We start from the raw sequence: 20,274 nt of genomic DNA, 5'->3' as shown, positions 1-20,274 counted from the left end.
AAAACATTCTGTACAAGGTAATAGATCTTAAAAGAACCTCACATTGGGACTCTGGACAAGGAAAACTGAAAACACTGTGGGTTTATTCCCATGGCTTATGTGATGCTAAAAGTCTATCCAGTTTACCACTTTCTGCCCAGCAGCGTGATTAATGTGTGAGACCTGTCCCAACATTCACAACACAGAAGGCAATCATATCCACAGCTTACCATGCTATTTCTTTTACAGTTTAAGGGTTAGTACTTAAGTTTCTTATTGCTTGTGTTTCTTAAAGGTGATATTTGGCTATTGAAGAAGCAGGTGTGCTTTCAGTTTCAATTTCTAGAAGACTGCATGCGATTTGTATTTTCACCAACATGCTGTTTTCTGTGCTAAATATACCTTTGGCTGTAGTGGCAAAGGAGCTTAAATTCTACTGCATTGGAGTCCAAAATAACTTTGGCTTATCCAGATGTGGCTTTGCATACTATTTTTATTTTCATCAACACTGCACACTGGTAGAGTGCATCGCTAATCCTGCGTAACATTTGAAGATTTTCTGTTTCTTTTCACTTATTAAAAACAAAAGGATTCTGTAATACATAGAGTGCCTAAAGTTTTATATGTGAATTCATAGACTATACTATGCTGACAAGGGACACATTTCTACACAAGTTTATGTTAAATGAAAAAGCCAAGAAGAAAGGGTATAAGGATACTCTTTCGCATGTGTATTGGTCTTGGTATGTTGAGATGCCAGAAACCCACAAAGAAGAGCATCATATATATGCATATTCATGCTAACAGTTCTGGTTTATTTATGGGATATTTTAATGATATTCTATTATTGGGTATTTAAATTAAAGGGATAATAAAATAATAATGAATGCTTTACTCCACTATATGTGTATGGTATCTGCTTTTATAATGTAATAAGTTCCAAGAAATAAAGTCAACTTGTTTTCTGGTTTAAATTCAGCTATTTTCTTCAAGAAAAGAAAAAATAAAGCACTGATTGTATTTAATTATGGCTTAAGATGAATATTAATATAAAGATCAATATTCATTCATCTTTCATTTTTTTACATTTTATTCAGTTTTTCCACATCTCTGATCTGTCATACCAAGCCACGGGCTTCCTGCCTCTGGTCTCCTCTTTAAATAAATAAATGAGCCCCATGGCAGCAAATTCCCTTCTCAGCTTTGCGTCAAGTATGACACACAGTAGCACAGGAAGTGATTTGAACCCCCCCCCCCCCCCCCGCCCTTTTTTTTTTTCTTTTTACAAAATAAACAGATTCTAGTGTGGCTGATGAAACCTGTGCTCTGTTACTAGTACATTTATGTGAAACAAAATAATTTACCAATGGTATTAAGCAAATTGTTTACTGAGCTCTGGTCCACTGATTGAGATGGGCTCATCTTCAACCATTCAAATCAAATCAAATCAAATCAAATCAAATCACTTTTATTGTCACATCACATGTGCAGGCACATTCTTCGATGTGATGTAGATTTCAGAACATATAAATGAGTGTAAGTGTCTGATTTGCCATTATTGTGACCAGAGATGGGCAGTAACGCATTACTGTAATCTGATTACTTTTTTCAAGTAACGAGTAAAGTAAGGGATTACTATTGCAAAAACGGTAATTAGATTACCGTTACTTTCCCGTAGGAACGCTGCGTTACTGCGTTACTAAAACCGTGATTTTTTGGAGAATGTCTCACCACAGTGACTAGACAGTGACATAAGCGAGTGCGCCGTTAGTGACAACAGCTGTGTGCAGATCAACAATGGATCACATATCAATTGTGGGAGAGAGTATGAGCGTGCAGCGTTTAAAGCGTGGAAGTACTGACCTTACTTTGAGTTTGATTCCATAAAAAGTGACAAAAACATTAGCGTCCACCGTGCGTGGGAAGAAAACTTCTTTTTACAGCGAAAAAACCCCTAAACTTCCAAGCAAGCACCGAGTGTGCAACGACATAATGGGAAATTCACAGAGAAACTCGCGGATTCTTCAACTGACCGCGGCACACCTGCACCAGGGTTAACCTCCGCCTACCGCAGTCCTGCTTTACAGATGAAAATAGAGCAACAGGACCGCTGAGTCTTTGACTTTATTTATTTTCTGCTGTGTTTTACTTGCATCTATTTGAAAGACTGAGTGTAAACACAAAAAATATGTTATTTTATGTGCTGGAACGTGCAGAAAATAGGTTTAAATGTTAAACTAATTTATTCAAGTCAGAGAATGTTGCATATAATTACATTTTTGCTTGATGCATAAAGTTAAAAGATTAAAACTGATAAAACAAGTTAAAAAAATAGACTTTTCCATTTGATTACATTTTGTATGATGGATTATGCAGAAAAAGTAGAATTGGGCTGAAAGATCTATCGCTTTATCACCTCTTCAGGTTGTAAATCGTGTTTTTTAAAAGTAACTAAGTAATTAATTACTTTTGAAAATAAGTAATCAGTAAAGTAACGGGATTACTTTTTGAGGAAGTAATCAGTAATTAGTTACTGATTACTTTTTTCAAGTAACTTGACCAACACTGATTGTGACTAAACAAATGAATGATCACTGGCAAATTGCACCTCGTTCCAGTGTCCAGGTAGGATAGACTATTCCCCTGATATGATGAGTTTAGATAATGTGGATAATTTTATCGGATATTCTGGTTGAAGATGAAAGACCGTTGACACTCAACTCTTCAACATAAACCAGGACGATTACAGTCACTGTGGAAGTTTGTTTCTGGCACTGAAAAAAAAAGCTGGGATCTCAAAGTTTTGAATTAATAATTCAAAATTTAGAGGAAATAACTCCAAATTTCGAGTTAGGTATCCCAAAGTTTTGAGTTAATAAGTTAAAGATTTGCGTTATTATCGAGTTATGGGTGACAGTTTTTTTTCCAGAAGCGGAAAAAATCTTCCTCAGAAAAATCCTCATAGAAATCTGGTAGTTTCTAATGATGTTTAATGGGTTAAGTTCAAGTAACTTGAAAAATAAAGGAAAACAACATCTAATCCGTTAATATTAGAGGTTCGTCCTTGGCCTGTTGTGATACATATATTGGTATACTTATAGATTCCTCAAGTCTTACTTGTGTTATGGATGTCGCTATCATTTTATTTTGAAACACGTGAGCGGAAGTCGTGTATTTGTATTGGCTCTGACTTTGGCGCTAGTGAATCAACGTGTTGGCTACATTGCGTTGCACTGATGCTGCGCTTGCTGTGTGGATTCAGCCTCCTCCATCCTTGCTACAGCGGCGGTAGAAGCGTCCTACTTACTACCCAGAAACCGTACCTCACGGCGGGGACTCAGTGACGAAGCACCGCCCGCTTAATAGCCGCCCCGCCCGGCGTATGGACAGTCCGGCACAATGACAGAGGATTTGTGGGTGCCTCTGTCGTATACCAACAACAACAGGTCGCATGGATAATCCCACTTCAGCCCTGTCGTATCATCTCCTGTTTAGGATGATTAGAGCGCCGCTGCCGGCTTGATGTGGCCGGAGAGCAGAGCGGGAGCGGGGCTTCTCGTCCTGGACATCGACTGAGAGATAAAACGGCGTGGAGCAGGTGTGTAAAATCGTGTTGACTTTACCCACTGCACATGCACAAATGAGAAAAAGCGACGTGCATGCAGGTAACTTGCACGGATTTTGGCTGTCCCACATCTCACTCGGTGTACCCTACATTCAGATAAGAAGGAACCAAAATGGTCAAGCTTGTTGTGATATCTCATAATTATATAAGGTCAGTGATGTGACATTTGGCGTCGTTAGAAGGGAGATTGGTGCGATCACGCACTAATGCCCTGAACACGATAGTCCATTCAGAAATTGCCAGAAGTGCCTCAAATAGAGAGGCCATTTGGAGTATTTCCTGCAGCACTTAGACTGCTCTGCTCTGATCAGTGCAAATCTAATCTTTATGCTTTAGAGGGAGTTCAGGTCCCGAAACATCAGTTGAGCTCTTCATTACTCATCGTGGTTATCTAGGGTATAGCCCACCCACCCACCTTCAGATAAACTTATCCCGGCCCAGTTTGTTCTTTTTTGGGTGCTAAGTCCCACTTAACTCATGTTTTGGGACTCTCTGGTCACAAGTTGCTAGCCACAGAATGGGAGCAGGTCCCTGGTCACACTAAAAGTCTGCCTTCTCCTCCTGCTCGTCTTCCTCTAAATGCTTGCAGTTTGATAAAGAAAGCAAACTAAATCTGCATTTTACCTCATCAGCCTACTATCACCCAAGGTGGCAGCATCATGACAAGACAAACATGATGCTGGTGAAATTTAATAGCCAGGTCTATTTTTGAAGCCATTACATAATTCCTTCTTCCCCCTCCATGCCCTGTTTTAGGGAAGGTATGAAAGCAGGCAGAAGTTCAGCCCAGCAAAGTCAGACGGTTCAAAGAGGTAGAGAGCGATGGAGTAAAGAAAGAGTGGAGTTCATGGGTGAATAATGATTAAAAATACAGGAGGGACGGGGTGTCTGCAGGTTACTCATGCACTGCTTGGCTGGTGTTGCCGGGGAAAGCCTCACTGTAATGCTGGAACAGTTTTTTTTAAGAAGAGCGCAGAGCAGACGGGCTGAAAGGAGACGAGCCAGCGATTTATAGCTAATAGATATATAGTACTTCAAGAGTCCACCACTTCCAGGTATGACACGTGATTCACCGGCACAAGAGGACACTTGAGTGGATTGATCGTCCACTTTATGTTATTTTTCTCTCCTTTAAATCGATTACAGGATATAGGCTGTTTGCTAATTTACAGCTGAGTGATAATCTTAGGACTGATTGGAAACTCTGGTTTTGTGTTAAGAAATCTGTGTGCGTTATTGGAGGTGCTGCTCTATCTGAGCCGGGTCTGAATTGAGCATGATCCTAATCCATTATCTTTAGTGATATTCCAACCACTAATCTGTGTCTGAGGGGTGCGTTTGCTCTAATCTGCCTGGCTGGTAATGTAATCTGACTAAAAGAAGCACTTTCTCTCTCTCTCTCTCTGACTCCCAGGTGTAGTGTGGCTGGAGGGCTTAGCAAGATGGAAATAGATGCCCTTTTTCGCTACTATTTCCAGCACCCGTGGTCCCGTCTCATTGTGGCGTACCTCGTCACCTTTTTTAACTTCTTAATTTTCGCCGAGGACCCCATCTCTCACAGTCAGACAGAGGCCCATATGATTGTGGTGGGGAACTGTTTCTCTTTCCTCTTCAACAAGTACCCAGGCCTCGGGTGGAACATCCTGAAAGTAATTGGCTGGATACTGGCCATTATCACTGGCCTGTTAGCCGGGAAGTTTATATTTCACCGCCAGCTCTTTGGTAAGTCATGCACACAATAATGCAGTGGAATGTGCAGAGTAATGGCTTTTCTGTCTGAGGGAACTCCCCCCACCACCCCCATTGATGTTCTTGTTGTTGCTATTCATCGGGGAGAAGCACGTTTATACTCCTGCTCTGCTTTTTTTTTGTCAATGGGAACGTAATTAAAGAGATTGTTAATTATTTTCTTTGTTGAAATCGCTGCTGATTCATCTTTTCATTGCGGCAACTAGATGTACACTGAAATTCTATATGAGGACTTGCATTCCTTCAACAGATTTGTGACTAGAGGTGTTTAGAAATGTCTCAGTAGAAAAAGTGCAGATGGAAATAATATTAGAAGATTACCTCAGAGACTTAATGTTGGACTCACAAGCACACTCCTGTATTCATGGCAGACACCCAAGCAATAAACAAAATTTCCCTTATTTCTTCCTCTAATTATTCCAAAATATAAAATGAAGAGTGTCTGCTAAAGTTTGTGTATGCAGTGATCTTTTTGTATGTGTTTCTTTATACATTGCTGTGCAATAGTCCTGAGCTTTCTCTCGTTTTAATGTATTTTTGCTGTTGCGGAGCCAGATGTTCTTGTAATGTTTTTTTTAACCTGCTCTTGAGAAATATTTCTCCAGGCTTTCTGAAGGTCTGTGAAAGTTTTTCTTTGGACATTCGTTTGCTTTTTTATTTTAATTTTCAGTCCTCATAGCTGACCACTTTCAAATGCTTTTTGTTGTTGGTTTGTTAAGTGACTTAACAGGATGATTTATAGGTCAGTGTTATGTATTTACACATAACAGACAATTTAGCAACTTCTACATTTTAAACTGTATTTATTATGTGTTTATACTTTTATATTTATTTATTTTAGCTTGATAGGCATACAATTTATGTACCAATAAGGTGATTCCCAAAGAGATACTAGTCGAAAATCTGGTGTTGCATAAGCAAGCATGTTGTGCAATGTGCCCTTAAACATCTACAGTAGATCAACAGTATCTGAAGGCATTGTCCTTAAGAAATATAATAAAGTACCAGCAAAGACTTGACACAGAACCTGAGTGAAGCATTTCGCTGTTCAGTTGATCCGTCTGCTGTTCACTGAAGCCTCGTCAGAAATGGTCTCAATGGTTGTGAAGACGTCTTTCTTAAGGAAGGGAAACGGGGAGAAAAAGGCTGAGGTGTGCCAGCTACACAAGAACTGAACTGTGAAAAAAGTGGCAATCGGTCTTAAAAAGTGATGAACTTAAAACTTTGAGATTTTAAAGCCTGAAGTATTTGGTTCAAATTGTCATCGATATGCATGGAAAAGATCAAGAGGGAGGTACAACAGTGAGTGTTCAAAGCCATCTGTAAAGCACGGTGGAGGCTCTGTCATGGTCTGGGACTGCATTTAAGCCAGTGGTGTTGGGGACATTGTGAATACAGAAGAGTATGATCTTTTTGGTTCATCTTGCTGATTCATCTGAAAAGCATCTGATTGGTATCAGTTTCGTGTTTCAGGACACCAATGATCTCAAACACACTACCAAAGCAGTAATGTCATACGTGGACAGAAAAAAAAAACACAGTGCGACACCATCGGTCATCGACTGGCTTTCCCACAGCCTGGGCCTCAGCATTATTGACGCAGTATAAGAACAGAACAGAAAGCAGCCAACACCCAAAGAACAGCTTTGACTGATCTTCAAAAATCCTGATGAACTATTCCTAAAGACTACTTAAAGAAATGTCAAGAAAACTTGCTTAAGAGAGCTTACACTGTGTTGAAGAATACAGGTGGTCATATAGTAAAGACTTTCAATCATTTTACAATTTTTCCTTTTCTATATCATAGTTGTATGTATGTTTATATGTTTCAATAAATCACTTCCTCTATTCATCACTTCTCTAGGATAATACTGTACAATGAATTGAGGGGTGGATAGAGACTTTTGCACAGTGCTTTAGCACTTCGCTTTTAACATTCTTGCTAACAAGAGATGGTTGTAGTGAAATAATATTAACTGCAGCATGTCGTATTAACAAAAGTGCAATGAAAGCTTCCCAAAAAATGTTACACCAAACAGAACAATGGTGAGAGTACGAGAGACTGAAGAAAGAGTAAGAACCTGACAGGAAAGCATCATCATCAGAGCTTTTTAGCTAAGTTTACAGTCAACTAAAATTTATTGTAAACAACCAAAGAGAAGCTGTTGGAGTAATCAGTATGAAATGCTTCCAAACTGCTGGCGTTCAGCTGTTAGCCTCCTCCATGCTGTATTAGCTTTACCAGTAGCAGCTGGTGCACTGCTGTGTGGTATAATAAACAGAGAGCAACATGGAAGTGAATTCAATAGATTAGCTTTATATATATCAGCAAATTGTCACAATATCCGATCCAGCCTTTTGAGTCAGGATAGGACTGATAACTGACCCAAATCAATTTTCTTTTCCCCCCCACAGATGCAGTAGTTGTTCTCAAAATCTGTATTCAGATTTTGATGTGTGATATCAGTAAAGTTCCCCGTTTAATAGAGCTGTTTTACTAGAACAGGGCTGTAGTTTTTCATGCCAGTCAAACTGTCTCAAGTGAAAGACTAAGGGTTTGTCACTGCAAGAAAGTTCAGGTGGTGTCGGCATATGAATGCATTAACACTAATGAAGGCTTTGTTCAAATATGATAGACTATAATAGCAGAACTCTTTATGTTGTTACTTCGAGCTGTGTTTTTCCTGCTGTGACAGGTTGAGAAGCTCTGCAGCGGAACATGTTAGTCAGCTCTCACACCTCTTTGATACATTTCCTCTTCTTTTTCACCAACCTGGCTTTTTTTTCATCTGTTCGTATGACACTTGTATCACTCTGTTGCTCGCTCGGCTTCCTCCTAGTCACTCTCCTTTATAACGGCTGTGACTCCATTGTCATCCTCCCTTCACTTTTATGAACTGCGCAGTGCTTCCAGTTGAACTCACGCGTTTCATTTCCTGCTCACTTCACAAGTCACTTAGTGCCGGATATTATTGGGCACGCTGGTTTATCTTCTTGGATGAACCGTTACCGACTATAATTAGACGGCACAGAGTGGTGGCGGGTGCTCGAAGTGATCATCTTCTCTGAACATAAATAGAAAACTGAGAGTCCATGATGACATGACAGTTTCAGCAAATGCAGAGTCCTTCCTATAAGACGGGAAGTGGAGCAAGTGGGGAGTTATTAGATCTAGTAATAGCAAAATTGTCTCTTCACTTGCAATCACTGAATAAATTGGAGGGTTTTTATACTTAGAGTCTAATGTTTTTTTTTTCTTTCTTTTGGGTCAGGACTCCATTACTAGACTGAGAAAATAAAAAGGTAATTTGATATGATTTAAATAAATGTTTGTCTGAAATAGAACATGTAATATTTATTCATTGCAAAATATAAAATATCATATATAGTATATAATACATATAATAATTGCATTTTTAAAGCCTTAACAAAAGGCCTTAACATGATGCGTAAATTTACATATTTTGGATTTTCTGGGCTCATCTATCATTGGTGGGTATAAATGCCCATATCTAAATAAATGCAAGTTTTGTTATAGGAAGTTGGGTTGCTGCAACTACTTCTTGATCAGCCACAGTGATGTGTTCACGGTGAAAAGATAAAAGAATGGATTTTCATTTGGTTTAAGATGATAAAACTAGCTAGCTTATTGCTCAGAGGTTCTAAATTATAGCTTAGTGTCACTGTGCGCTTGCGTGTATAGACCATCAACAATGTGGCAAATTAAACCCCTTTCAGACGTGTGTACTCACTAGGCTGTGAAATGAACACTGATCACTACAACCTCATACACACTTTCAGTACAACAAGTCTGAACTGCATGGAGTTGCATTAACGAATAGACACCCATCAAGAGTACTGACTAATTGACTCACATAGGCAATGCTTACATGTGTGAGACATGAGACTGTAGAGCACCTACCCAAGAAGTGGCACTTTAGTCCCTACTCTGATCATCACATTAGGGTTAAGATGAAATATTTCTTTCTTTGTTTTGTTTTTTTCACGGTTTCATTTTCATCTTCTGGGGTATTTCTTGTTGTCTATCTCTCTCTCTCTCTATATATATATCTATTGTACCAGTATCCAGTATCGGTTGACTTGAGGTGTTTTATGTTGTAAGGTAAAGACCCTGCATTATTACATATCACAAACCCTATGAGCAAGCACTTGGTGACAATGGGAAGGAAAAACTCCCTTTTAACAGGAAGAACACTCAGCCAGAACCAGGGGCTGCCATCTGCTGCGATCGGTGACAAAAGACATGCTGTGAGAGAGAGCCAGAGTTTAAAAGTAACTAATGATTAAATGCAACAAAAGGGTCCAGTGTCACCTGATGCAACCCTAACTATAAGCTTTATCAAAAAGGGAAAATTTAAGCCTAATCTTAAAAGTAGAGAGGGCATCTGTCTCTGGAATCCAAACTGGGAGCTGGTCCCACAGTAGAGAGGCCTGATAGCTGAAGAGTCTTCCAGCCATTCACTTCTGTATGCAAAATCTCATTGCTTTTTCTTTCTTGTTTAATTTTTATTAATCTAAATATCAGTACAACAATTTCAATTTCAAAACATTGTAAAAAGGAGGTTTTAAAATTAATTGTAAATGTGTTCTTTAAGTCCATCTGCAGTACTTATATTGTCCACCAGATTAATAAAGGAAAAAATTTAAAGGGTCTATTCATCCTTCTATCTAACCACATGACCAGTTTGGTCGGGATTAGGAATGGAGGATAAAGTAAATTGTCCTGATTTTTGTTCATCTGCTTGGCTGTATTAAGAAAATCCTTGTGAGTTAGGGAAATACCCACTGACTCATCACCAGAGAGTGCCTTCACTTTAACAGACTGGCAAAGCCAGCGTGTTACATTTACTGGATGTAACGGAGGTTAAGTGTCAGACTGCTCCCCAAAACAGCAGATTTTAAAATGCGCGCTGCCATTTCATTACAGTCGGGTTAATCAAATTTTATTCATTGTGCATTTGGCACTCCGAAAGCATTTCCAACGTTCATACAAGACTTCAGTCAGAAAATGTTTAGCAGTTCTAACTTCTTCATCGGAACGAAGTTGCTTTTTAAAAAGTAAGTTTTGTGATATTTTGTTCCCAAACTATTACATGTTTATGCTACAGTATTTTCTTGGTTTGTGATTTTAGTTTGTTATTGGACAATTGCTAAGCAGCATGATGGCGTCACAATATGTCCTGCACAATCAGGTGGCTACACGCAGCATGATGATGGAAAAGAACCTACAGGGGACTCGGGTGTATCTGTTTGCATACAAATAAATCCACTATATAACTATTTTCATAATTCACATAGTGCTCAAACTGGGATTTGTACATCATTTTAAAATCACATTGACACAAAATATTTTTCCAGTTCTGGAGTGTTGTGGAAGCTCCAGACTCTTGGTGTGTTACACCACCAGCATTTTGTCAGTTGCATGATTCATAATGGTAATGTACAGTAGGTGTGCATGTAGTTCAGTCAGTTTTATGTCAGGTTTTACACTAGGGCCCGGTGGATCTGTATCGGGGTCAATGCAATTGCATTAGCTCTAAGGTATGTAGGAGAGGAGTGCAGCTCATTCATAGCCAGGTGCAACTAATGCACTTCAACAAGCTTCTGAACAGATGGTTTGGACTTCTGTGTGCGGGCGTGTGTGTCTGTAAGTGTGAGAGAGCGGCGATATTTTGCAAGCACATGCACGGATGTGTGTTTGTGCGTGTGTCTGAGTGAGGCTGAGAGTTGGAGAGGCGAGATATGCCATGCACAACATTTCAGTGGAGCAGTTATGCAATCACAAACACAGGTAGAGCATAAGAGAAGCACTACAGAAGCAGGCCCACAATAAAATCTATCATCCATTATAAGTCTGCCACACAGGCCCACATGGCCCACTTACTGCTCATCGTGATATCCCCCACTAACATTGTGCAGATATCAGTCTACTATCTCTTCTATCCTCTGATACGTAGGGAGCCAGTGGGAATGCTTCTGGGTAGGAACACAATCCATGCAAAGGTCTGAGCATCTTTAAAAAAAAAAGCACTTTGGAGTGGCAGACTGAAAGTTTTTTTTGTTTTTTCCTGTATCCACATTTAGAAGAGGGTGTCTTCTTGTTCCCTTGAACCAGAGCTAAAGTTCTGACACTGTTTGCAGTTTCATGCCTAACTTTATAGAAATGTGTCTCAGGCCTGGAAGCTGACATCGGTTTTGAAAGGTGACACATCCCCTGCATCATTTATAATTTATCATGGCCTAGAAAATGTTTTGCTGTGAATTGCACCCACAGCCTTCCTCTTTTTGTGCGGTATTTGTCACAATATATATATTATGTCCCCTCTCAGAAACTTACAGTTTTTAATCCAGTTGCTGCATAACACTTTATTTGAACTAGTTTTCATTCGTGTTGCTATACGGGTTAGGCATGGGTGCACTGCAGTGTTTCCACAGTGAATAAACGCTCTTTGATGAGTGACTTGTGTGATTTTTAAGTTGACATTTGAGGCTCAAGGAACAACCTATCCTGCTCCATTCAGCCTCTCAAGGCTATGTTTGCTCTCTAATCGAGTGGGTGCTAGCCAATGACTTCTGGTCATTCAAGGCAAGACTGGCTGTCATTACACATTTGTATGAAATCTTGGGTCATACTGGGTTCTCTGGGTTTCATGTCAATGAGTTCCTAATGAAATAATTGTTAGAGCCAGACTCAGTGTTCCAAGTCTCAGTCACGCAAAGCCACGTAACTATATGGGTATAGCTATTATAAATGCCGATACCGATATATGGCTAAATTGCTAATATTAGCCTGTCAGTCGGGCTCTAATAAGTGTGTTACAGGTGAAATAATGTGAAGAAGGAAGATTGTTTTTAAAAAGTACAGCTAAAATTTAACATTTAGTTTAGGTTAGTATAAATGCAGCCGTCTATTTTGTCAATTTTGACTTTGCAGAAAATGACACTGCCCATCTCTTTAATGCTGCCTCAGTGACCATATTAGCATAAAATATTCACCTATTTCTCTCTGAGGCTTTGTGAATTCCAAAAGGCAAAGTGAAGGGTAATGTTAATTCATGTGGAGCACTGTCCTAACTGGATTAGATCCTACTTTGCATGTTATTACAGACACTTACATTCAATCAAGCTATGACTTCTCTTATCCACCTGAATGAGTCATTTAAGGCTCCAGATATTGTGATTAGCTATTAAAAAATAGTAAGTAATGTGAGAGTTGTCCTCCTATGGTCACAGACATCTGTGTGTGTGTGTGTGTGTGTGTGTGTGTGTGTGTGTGTGTGTGTGTGTGTGTGTGTGTGTGTGTGTGTGTGTGTGTGTGTGTGTGTGTGTGTGTGTGTGTGTGTGAGAGAAACTGTGAGATGTGTTGTTGGCTGCTCTGTTGCTGGAGTGCCTCTCATCCCCTTTTCTCTAGTCTTGATGATTGTAGCCTGCAGGATGCCATCTGGGTTCTGTCATGAGTTATTACTGTGGCAAGCAAAGGCTGACATGGCTTATGTACAGCATTATGTGGCCGCAGGTCAAAGTGAACTGAGTCTGTGTAGGAGTCAATGTGTGGGTGGCAGGATAGGAGGCTCTGTGTGTTATATTTATATGTATGTAGCTATGCGATATTTTATTGCCCGTGCATTTGTCTCTTAGATGATGTGCTACAGTCGTGAGCAGGAAGTCTTTCCGAAATAATGAATTGTTGAAGTGAATTTTTGTTGCAGTCAGTTTCCCTGACTTCCCTGTCATTGTAAATTTAGGTGTGAACAAAAATAAATGTGCTACCTTAGGCTCCAGGAAAGGTTAAATGCACACAGGTTTTAAAGCTTGATCACCATCAGCACCTCTCTACGGAATGTTTTTTAGAATCATTGCTTTGGTTCAGTCTCACCATTTTCACGAGAAATTCAGTTAGTGTTTTCCTAGCTCTTGGACATAGCTAAGCGTGTGTCAGCTAAAAACGTAACACAAGTTATTTCCCCAGGATTCTGGCTCTTGCACCTCCTACTACATGACAAGCAGCAGGCGTAGTGGAGAAAAGGAAATCGTATTTGGAAGCGTACCTTTCCTTTATGAGATAATAACATAACCTTTTTGTTGGTTGTGAAGGGAAATTTGCCTTTTATCTTGTGTTGATATACAAACCTCAAAAATTATCTGGAATATCACATGAAACTACAGATCAAGAATTAAAAAATCAAAAACTGACAAGTAATTGAACAGCAGAGGGAGACAAAGACACAAAGAGCAAGCAAACAAAGGAAACCAGCCAAGAGGAAATTGCTTATTTACCTGAAATGTATGACTTCAGAGCCAAGCCATAAATAACAAAACTAGACTTCCACACTGCTTACTGGAACAGGTACAGTGGTACACTGGCCTAGTTGCCAGCTCTCTATGTCTCGGCTCTATTTTCTGCAGTCTCCCAGTGGAGGGAGTTCTTTTGTCACTTTCCCACCTCTGATTTATTATCCATATGCTTAGTTACAGAGGTGCTCAGCTCTGGGGACATTAGTAGCCGTAGCTGCTTCAACAAACACCCCCCACCCCCCCACCCTGCCTCACAGTGTTGCCACAGCTTGGCAAATAAGCAATGTGATGAATGGGTTTGGTCCTGTTCACATGCTCAACTGCAGATAGAGAGGAAACTCAGGGTTTCTGTTCTGTTTTTTTGTTGTTGTTTTTTGTGTTCTGTTTTTTTACTCTTAGATCCCTAAGGGGGCAGGATTGTTCTGAGGTTTGGAATCAAAACAAGATGCAATAGTGCTGCATACTGAAACCTAAAATAGATGAAAGTGCATATGCATTATATGCAAACCCTCACAGTTTACAGTATAATGTGTATGAATAGATGACTTGAATACAGAGCAATGTTTGCAATACAAAGACTGTGCATTGTGTAGTTCAGGTATCAGTATGGATGGTACATTGTTGATGATGATCACATTTTCCATGGTAGCATCCACTTCTCTGCAATACAGTCAAAATATTTGAACAGGTACGGGCACCATAACTAACGAATAACAAGCGTCTAACAGGATTATATTTAATTTACCTGAGCCTTTCTGTTTTGATACAGGCTGAAGTCAGAACCTGAACGTCATATAGGGATTGTTAAAATCTTAAGGGTCGGGTGACATAGAGTGTGTTTGGCAACCACAAGCTGTCAGATCAGCTTTGATGCTCCTCTTTAATAGACTCTGATAGTCAGTGTGGGGTGAACATTTGATAAATAACACAATTCACGTGATTGTCATGCTATGAAAAGCATAGCAGGCTAAACATCCATTCAAAAATGAGTAAAGTTCTGATAAGCAGACATTTAAGGTCTTCGAACTTGACTGGTCTGATGTTTTAAATTAGTAGTGTACTATGCAGTGTGGACTCACAGACACTAATTTGTGCTTTGAGGTGTGAACGTACAGAAAAAAGATTAACGGAGACTGGATTTTTAAGATTGATACCAATATTTGGCCGATGTATATATAATTTTTCTTTTCACGAAACATAAACAGATTTCGGTATTTTTTGTTATGCGCAGTTACAGAGTTCTTACTATCATAATGTAATATGACAATGCAGTTTAAAAATAATCTTGTTTTATTGTCACAGCAAGTCGTGGATTACCTGTTTACACTCTGCCCACCTCTGCTCGGATCAGCTGGTTGTTGTGTTTGTGGCATTCCGTGTTGCCAACAGGGAAGTTGTGGCCAAATTCACCAATGTGGAAAACTTCCACATTGGTGAATTTGTTATGAGTAAAAGACTCACTGCCACCAAAACAAGGAAACTGAAATACTTTGATGTAAAGCAACAAATAAAATCTGCTTAAAGTAAAGGAAAATTGAAAGACTTGGTCGTGGTATAATATCCTTAAGCCAGTGATTTAGACTTGGCACACTAGTAATATTAAGAAATTCTGTGGACACAAAATAGATTGTGCTATTATTTGCCAACGGTCTTGGAGGATGAGGTACTTAAAGAACCTTTTATTCAGGTCTTTGGAAAATAATTTGTCACCTGTATGACTCTCATACATTATATAAGCAAAACTCAAGCTTGTGTTATCAGTGAGTGTGACGTTAGCTGTGCACAGATTTTAATAGGCACAGCTTCAATGCACAAACAAGGATAAGACCACAGAAGATTTATTGATTAATCTGATTTATTTTCATCTTAACCATATGTTTATGTAATATAGAATAGACAATAATGCAATCTTGCTGTGTTGTTGCATTGATCCCAGATGGTCAGTCACAGCACTATACTTTTTCATTCCTCTTACACAGTAGATTCAGTAGCAGACAGGCCAGGATAATTATACTATTATATCATATCTGCCACTGGCACTGTAGCAACAGGGAAGCTGGATTCTTGCTCTAGCACTTTTGTCCATTTGTGGAGGCGCTTATGGTAAAGTGCTGATTGTTTGAACTGGAGATAGTGTGTTGACTATACATTGTTTTTAACACTTAGTGCTACTATACTACAGACCTGGTTGTTATGCTTTGTATCCTCTGGGGGCCATTAGGCCATAATTGCCACTAAGGTTGTTCTATATATTTTTGCCACTGGCTCTAAATGACTGGGTCTGCAAAGGAATGCATAGCGCCAACATTATCCTAGTACCATGCCAGGACCTTATTTGAACCAAGGCAAGTTAAGGTAACTAGCCATAAACTGTCTCCAGCAAATCACTCAATTACCCCAATCCTCCTGCTGGCTCTGCAGCAGAACCTCCTGTATTGGCCTCTTTTCCATGCCAGGAACTTCCTCTGGAATTGTTCACCTGCCAGAATATACAGCACTGGGTCCAGGCAGCTGCTTACACTGCACATGGCTTCAGAAAACTCATAGCAAGCATAGAGTACATTGGTGTTGGAGGGGGTCACCAGGTTAGAAATCCTCATGAATACCATGGTGGTGGCCATAGTGTGGTAGGGCAGAAAGGAGACCACAAAGACGAGTATGGCGGCAGTAAGGAGATGCAGGGGCTTTCCTCTCGCTCGGTTGCTTTGACCTCTTGGGAGACGCCTCAAAACTCGAACCGTCATGGTGTAAAAAGCAAGCATGACAGTGAACGGCAGCAGGAAGCCTATTGTTGTTCTGATAATGATGGCTGTTCTGACATAGTAAAAAGGATCCTGGATCTGGTCCACACACACAGTGACATTTTCTGTGGGCTGAATAGAAAAAGTTAGAAATAAGTCAGGAATGGAGCTAAGGACGACCAGCACCCACACGCAGAAGGAGCACAGTTTGGCTTTACCCGCATTCCACCAACGAAGAGAACTGATCGGGTGCACTGTGCCAACGAAGCGGTCGAAACTGATTAGAGTCAGGAAGAGGATGCTGCCATATATGTTGATGTTGAAGAAGGACTTCTTGAACTGACAGAAGATCTGTATGTTTGTGATGTGGGGCCTCCTCAAGGTAATGTAGAGGGAGAAGGGCAGTGTGAGGATCCACCCCGAGTCACACAGAGTCAGGTTAAGCAGGAAAATGTTGCTGGAGCTTGAGGTTTTCCTAAAGCAGGTGTGGTTGATGAGCACTACTAGGTTTCCCAGCAGTCCCACCGGAACAGTGAAAGCAAAGAGCACCAGCACGATGTAGCAATACCAATAGCTGTCCTCAAAATGGTTGCAGAATTCTGTTGACTGGTTCAGGAACACGAGAAGCTCGTCTGGGATTTAAGGACAGGAAGTTGTTAGTTTTTACTACAGTAGTTTTGAAAGGTTGGCTTAAACTAATGTGAGTGGTCAACATTACCATGAGGATAGTTGGATGTCTAATTTACCGAACGTAGCCTTAGAGCTGCTTTGTCTGTCATATGAATGTTTGGACATTTGACGAGTAATTTGCTCTATTGCTGAGAAGTTGGTGACAAATTGGAGACAGCTCACACATCTGTTTGATGTGAAACTAGATCCAACCAAAGTCTGATAAGCCTGCATTTGTGTTATAGGAAAAAAGTTGATTAATTAACAAGATACCATATTTTAATTTTGCATTGCAATAGGCTGTTTGGGTCTTACCATGATGCACTCTTCTTTACTTCTTTTCACTCTCTATGTGTTTATAGACGGGGTGCAGATAAGTGGTCCGCAGGTGCGCATGCGCTGTCAAAATAAAAGACGCGCACCAGATAAGAAGTTGCAACGCGCGTTTGCATACATATAAAAGGCACTGTTTTTGTCCGCTAGAGTGGGATTTTTACGGCATATTCTGCACCACATCTCTGTGTGTTCATCATTGGTTTGAAGCCAGCTCACCTCCTGCAACCACTTTTCCGAGAATACGCGCTTCTTTTGCGGTTCGGACTCCTTCTGACATCTCTTTGGAGGTGGAGGAACACCAAAGTAATTGCTTAAAGGAGCTTCTTCGACATCTTTAAGAGTTCTAAACAAATGTTTGTCCTCCTGCAGAAAATCTTATGTACGCAAACGCGCGTTGCAACTTCTTATCTGGTGCACGTCTTTTATCTTGACAGCGCAGGCGCGCATGCAGACCACTTATGTGCACCCCTGTTTATAGACCACTTTGCATTTAAAAATGAGTTATTATTAATATCCGTCTCTATTCTACAGTGTGTTTTTGCATCAAACTGAATCTCATCTCATGAAATCGCATTTTGTGTGTTCACAAATGTAAAATTGTGGTTTTCCAGGTACAGCAGTGGGGTTCTTGAAATCTTCTTGTAGCCTTTGAAATCGATGTTAATGGTCAAGAAATGGTGTTGCCCCTCTTGCCTCATTCTAGCACTATATTTACATGGACACACTTTAATGTTTTATGTCATTCTTATTCTGTATTTTAAGACTGCATTCAAAATACTGCATTTTTGTATTCAATAGTTTTTTTTTTCCCCCCAAGTCAGATGTTTTCATTTGTTTCACTGACTCTGCTGAGTACTTAAAGTAAGATGTTTCCCCACTCTCTCTCAGGGCTCTCTGTATTTACACTACTGTCTCTATAATCTCTGAGCATCACCAGTGTGTCCAGGAAGTGAGTGCTTGATTGTCTGCTGTGAGCAATGAAACCTGAGGGGACTGTTGATCTGTTCCCTCCACCATGTCGGCCGATGTTTGCACTTAATCAGAGATCAAACATTCATTTTGCTCAGGTGAGCAGACCTTTAATAATTCACATCTTAGCACCCTCTGAAAGGGAGAACAGAAAAATGTCTGCTTTGGTTATTTAAAATGCGTAAATGACAGTGAAACATTCGTCACACTGGTATACTGTACATGTAAGTAATAAATTGTTTCCACAGCAGGAAGCTTTGCATGTTTAATTTGAAAAACCAAAAAAAAAAAGAATTTGTTTCTCCTTCCAGAATCAAACTGGGAATCTTCTTTTGCTCCTGAGTGCTTGGATTAAATTGCAGGGCACTATATAAGTACTGCTCCATTTACCATTTACTAATTATGTCAACAACTACTTTTCACTCAGAAGCTTAATGTTAAGTTTTATAGGTTCATTTACAATAAACTAACTAATGAAAGTATTTGAAGTTGAGATTTGATCTTACCTTCTTTACTTGGTGCTGTACTGTCCCTTTTTAAGAGCTGTGTCATGATGGAGGGATCACATCTCAAGCTGGCTTCAATGCTTCACCACCAATTGTTTGTTTCCCATGTGACTGGAGCTATCGGTGCGCTGCTGCTTTATCTGTGCTGTGCTGTGTGTGTGTGTCTGTGTATCTGTACATCCGCACAACACAACAAAAAGAGGATTAAACAGAAGTACTGTTTAAATATCAGGCGTAATTGCTTGTCCACGTGTGCCAGTGGATGATTGATTGCTGACTTCTGTTAGTGTTTACTGTCTGTGTGACCTGTGAGTGGATTATGATTTTGTAACCCGAGCACTTCCCCGAAATATCAAATAGAGGTGGAGACTGGAGACCATAAAGACAGAGAGGACCCTGCAGACACAGATTTAGCATTTAATAGAAATGACTTAGGAAGGAAACTGTCAGATGATGGCTAATAGTAGATGATGCGCCTATTTGTAATGAAAAATAAAGCACAAAATACTGGTGTAATGTTTTATGTCCCAAAGATTCTGCCATATTTTACGCTTTATTTTTTACCTTGGTAAACGTGCTATGAAGACGGTTATGTGCAGTGTCAAATCGTCGCCAGTAGATGGAGACAGAGCTGCATCATTGATTTAGATAGAAACGACTTGAGGGAATTTGGGCACTTTAGTAACAGTTTCAGAAGAACGACACTATAAACGTAACGGGGATCAGAATGTAATGTCTGTGTGTTTGCACTGTGATTTACAGACATGCAAAGTGTCCCCGTTTCTCTCTGTCTATCTTTTTTTCTTTAGTTAATTTTGTGTTTATGTGTGTGGCTTTCTTGTCAATGTGTGGTGTTGTTGTTGTTGTTGTCCCCAGCCGGGCCGAGCCTTGCAGTAGACATTGCTCATGAATCACGCCTTATCGGGATCCTCCACGGTGGGGAGTTGCAGTGACTCAAAAGGCTTGGCTGAATAGCCTTGAATCACCCCCGAGTTCAATCCTGCCCATACAGGCAATGAGAGGACCCCGTGTTCGATGGCTCAGCGCGCTGCTTTAAAAGTCAGATGTGCCGATGCGCACTGTGCATCTACATCTAAGCGAGGACTCAGTGGCACCGGAGGCAATTAAGTTCACCCATGCAAGTCAATTCAATTATGCAACTGTGATGAGCCCTGAAATACCACAGACAAAAAGACGTATGGTGTGGCCTCACACCAGGCCACTTTGCTTTTGCTTCAACCGCTCCCTCACACCCCTCAAAAATTGAGGAGGAATAATGTTATCAGGAGAACTTTCAGCTTTCTATTCTCTGCAGTACTTGCAATCAATAATCAAAGCTTTCACTAATCCAGCAAGATAATTTTATTATATATATATATATATA

The 20,274-nt window shown here is 40.0% G+C and overlaps 2 protein-coding genes across 5 annotated transcripts in view; one reads left to right on the top strand and one right to left on the bottom strand.

Annotated features, from left to right (window-relative positions):
• Positions 1-3,173: 3,173 nt before the first annotated feature.
• tmem117 (transmembrane protein 117) overlaps positions 3,174-20,274 on the top strand; it is a 46,827-nt gene continuing 29,726 nt past the window's right edge. The window contains exons 1-2 of one of the 2 annotated variants that reach the window (XM_026175368.2): positions 3,174-3,577; positions 5,019-5,326. In XM_026175368.2, coding sequence (XP_026031153.1) covers positions 5,047-5,326 — 280 coding nt within the window. In that variant the 5' untranslated portion in view covers positions 3,174-3,577; positions 5,019-5,046. Of the gene's footprint in view, positions 3,578-4,421; positions 4,660-5,018; positions 5,327-20,274 lie in introns of those variants that run through there. The other variant, XM_026175369.2, reaches the window with a different exon arrangement.
• LOC113026505 (P2Y purinoceptor 1-like) lies at positions 15,507-19,159 on the bottom strand. 3 transcript variants are annotated; one of them, XR_013910087.1, is made up of 3 exons: positions 17,395-17,772; positions 17,129-17,307; positions 16,902-17,042 (listed from the first exon to the last, which is right to left on the bottom strand). XR_013910087.1 is itself a non-coding variant. In XM_026175373.2 (2 exons), exons 1-2 carry the CDS (start codon positions 18,934-18,936, stop codon positions 16,054-16,056), a joined length of 1,035 nt encoding a protein of 344 aa, XP_026031158.1. In that variant the 5' UTR covers positions 18,937-19,159; the 3' UTR covers positions 15,507-16,053. The 3 variants fall into 3 exon arrangements, 2 of the variants coding, with proteins under 2 accessions (XP_026031158.1, XP_080159945.1); XM_026175373.2 differs by lacking the exons at positions 17,129-17,307; positions 17,395-17,772 and adding an exon at positions 18,891-19,159 and having other exon boundaries at positions 15,507-17,042; XM_080303819.1 differs by lacking the exon at positions 17,129-17,307 and having other exon boundaries at positions 15,507-17,042; positions 17,632-17,828.

Source organism: Astatotilapia calliptera, chromosome 7 (assembly GCF_964374335.1).
Source record: "Astatotilapia calliptera chromosome 7, fAstCal68.1, whole genome shotgun sequence".
NCBI classification, from domain to species: Eukaryota; Metazoa; Chordata; class Actinopteri; order Cichliformes; family Cichlidae; genus Astatotilapia; species Astatotilapia calliptera.
The sequence above is the reverse complement of the archived record's forward strand: the minus strand, read 5'-3'. Positions and strand labels throughout refer to the sequence as shown.

Bases quoted from the DNA above. Each gene is read 5' to 3' on its own strand.
- LOC113026505 (XM_080303819.1), bottom strand. From the start codon at position 17,692: ATGTCAGAAGGAGTCCGAACCGCAAAAGAAGCGCGTATTCTCGGAAAA. The intron at 17,043-17,631 runs GTGAGCTGGCTT...CTTAAATCCCAG, and splicing joins CGGAAAAGTGGTTGCAGGAG to ACGAGCTTCTCGTGTTCCTG.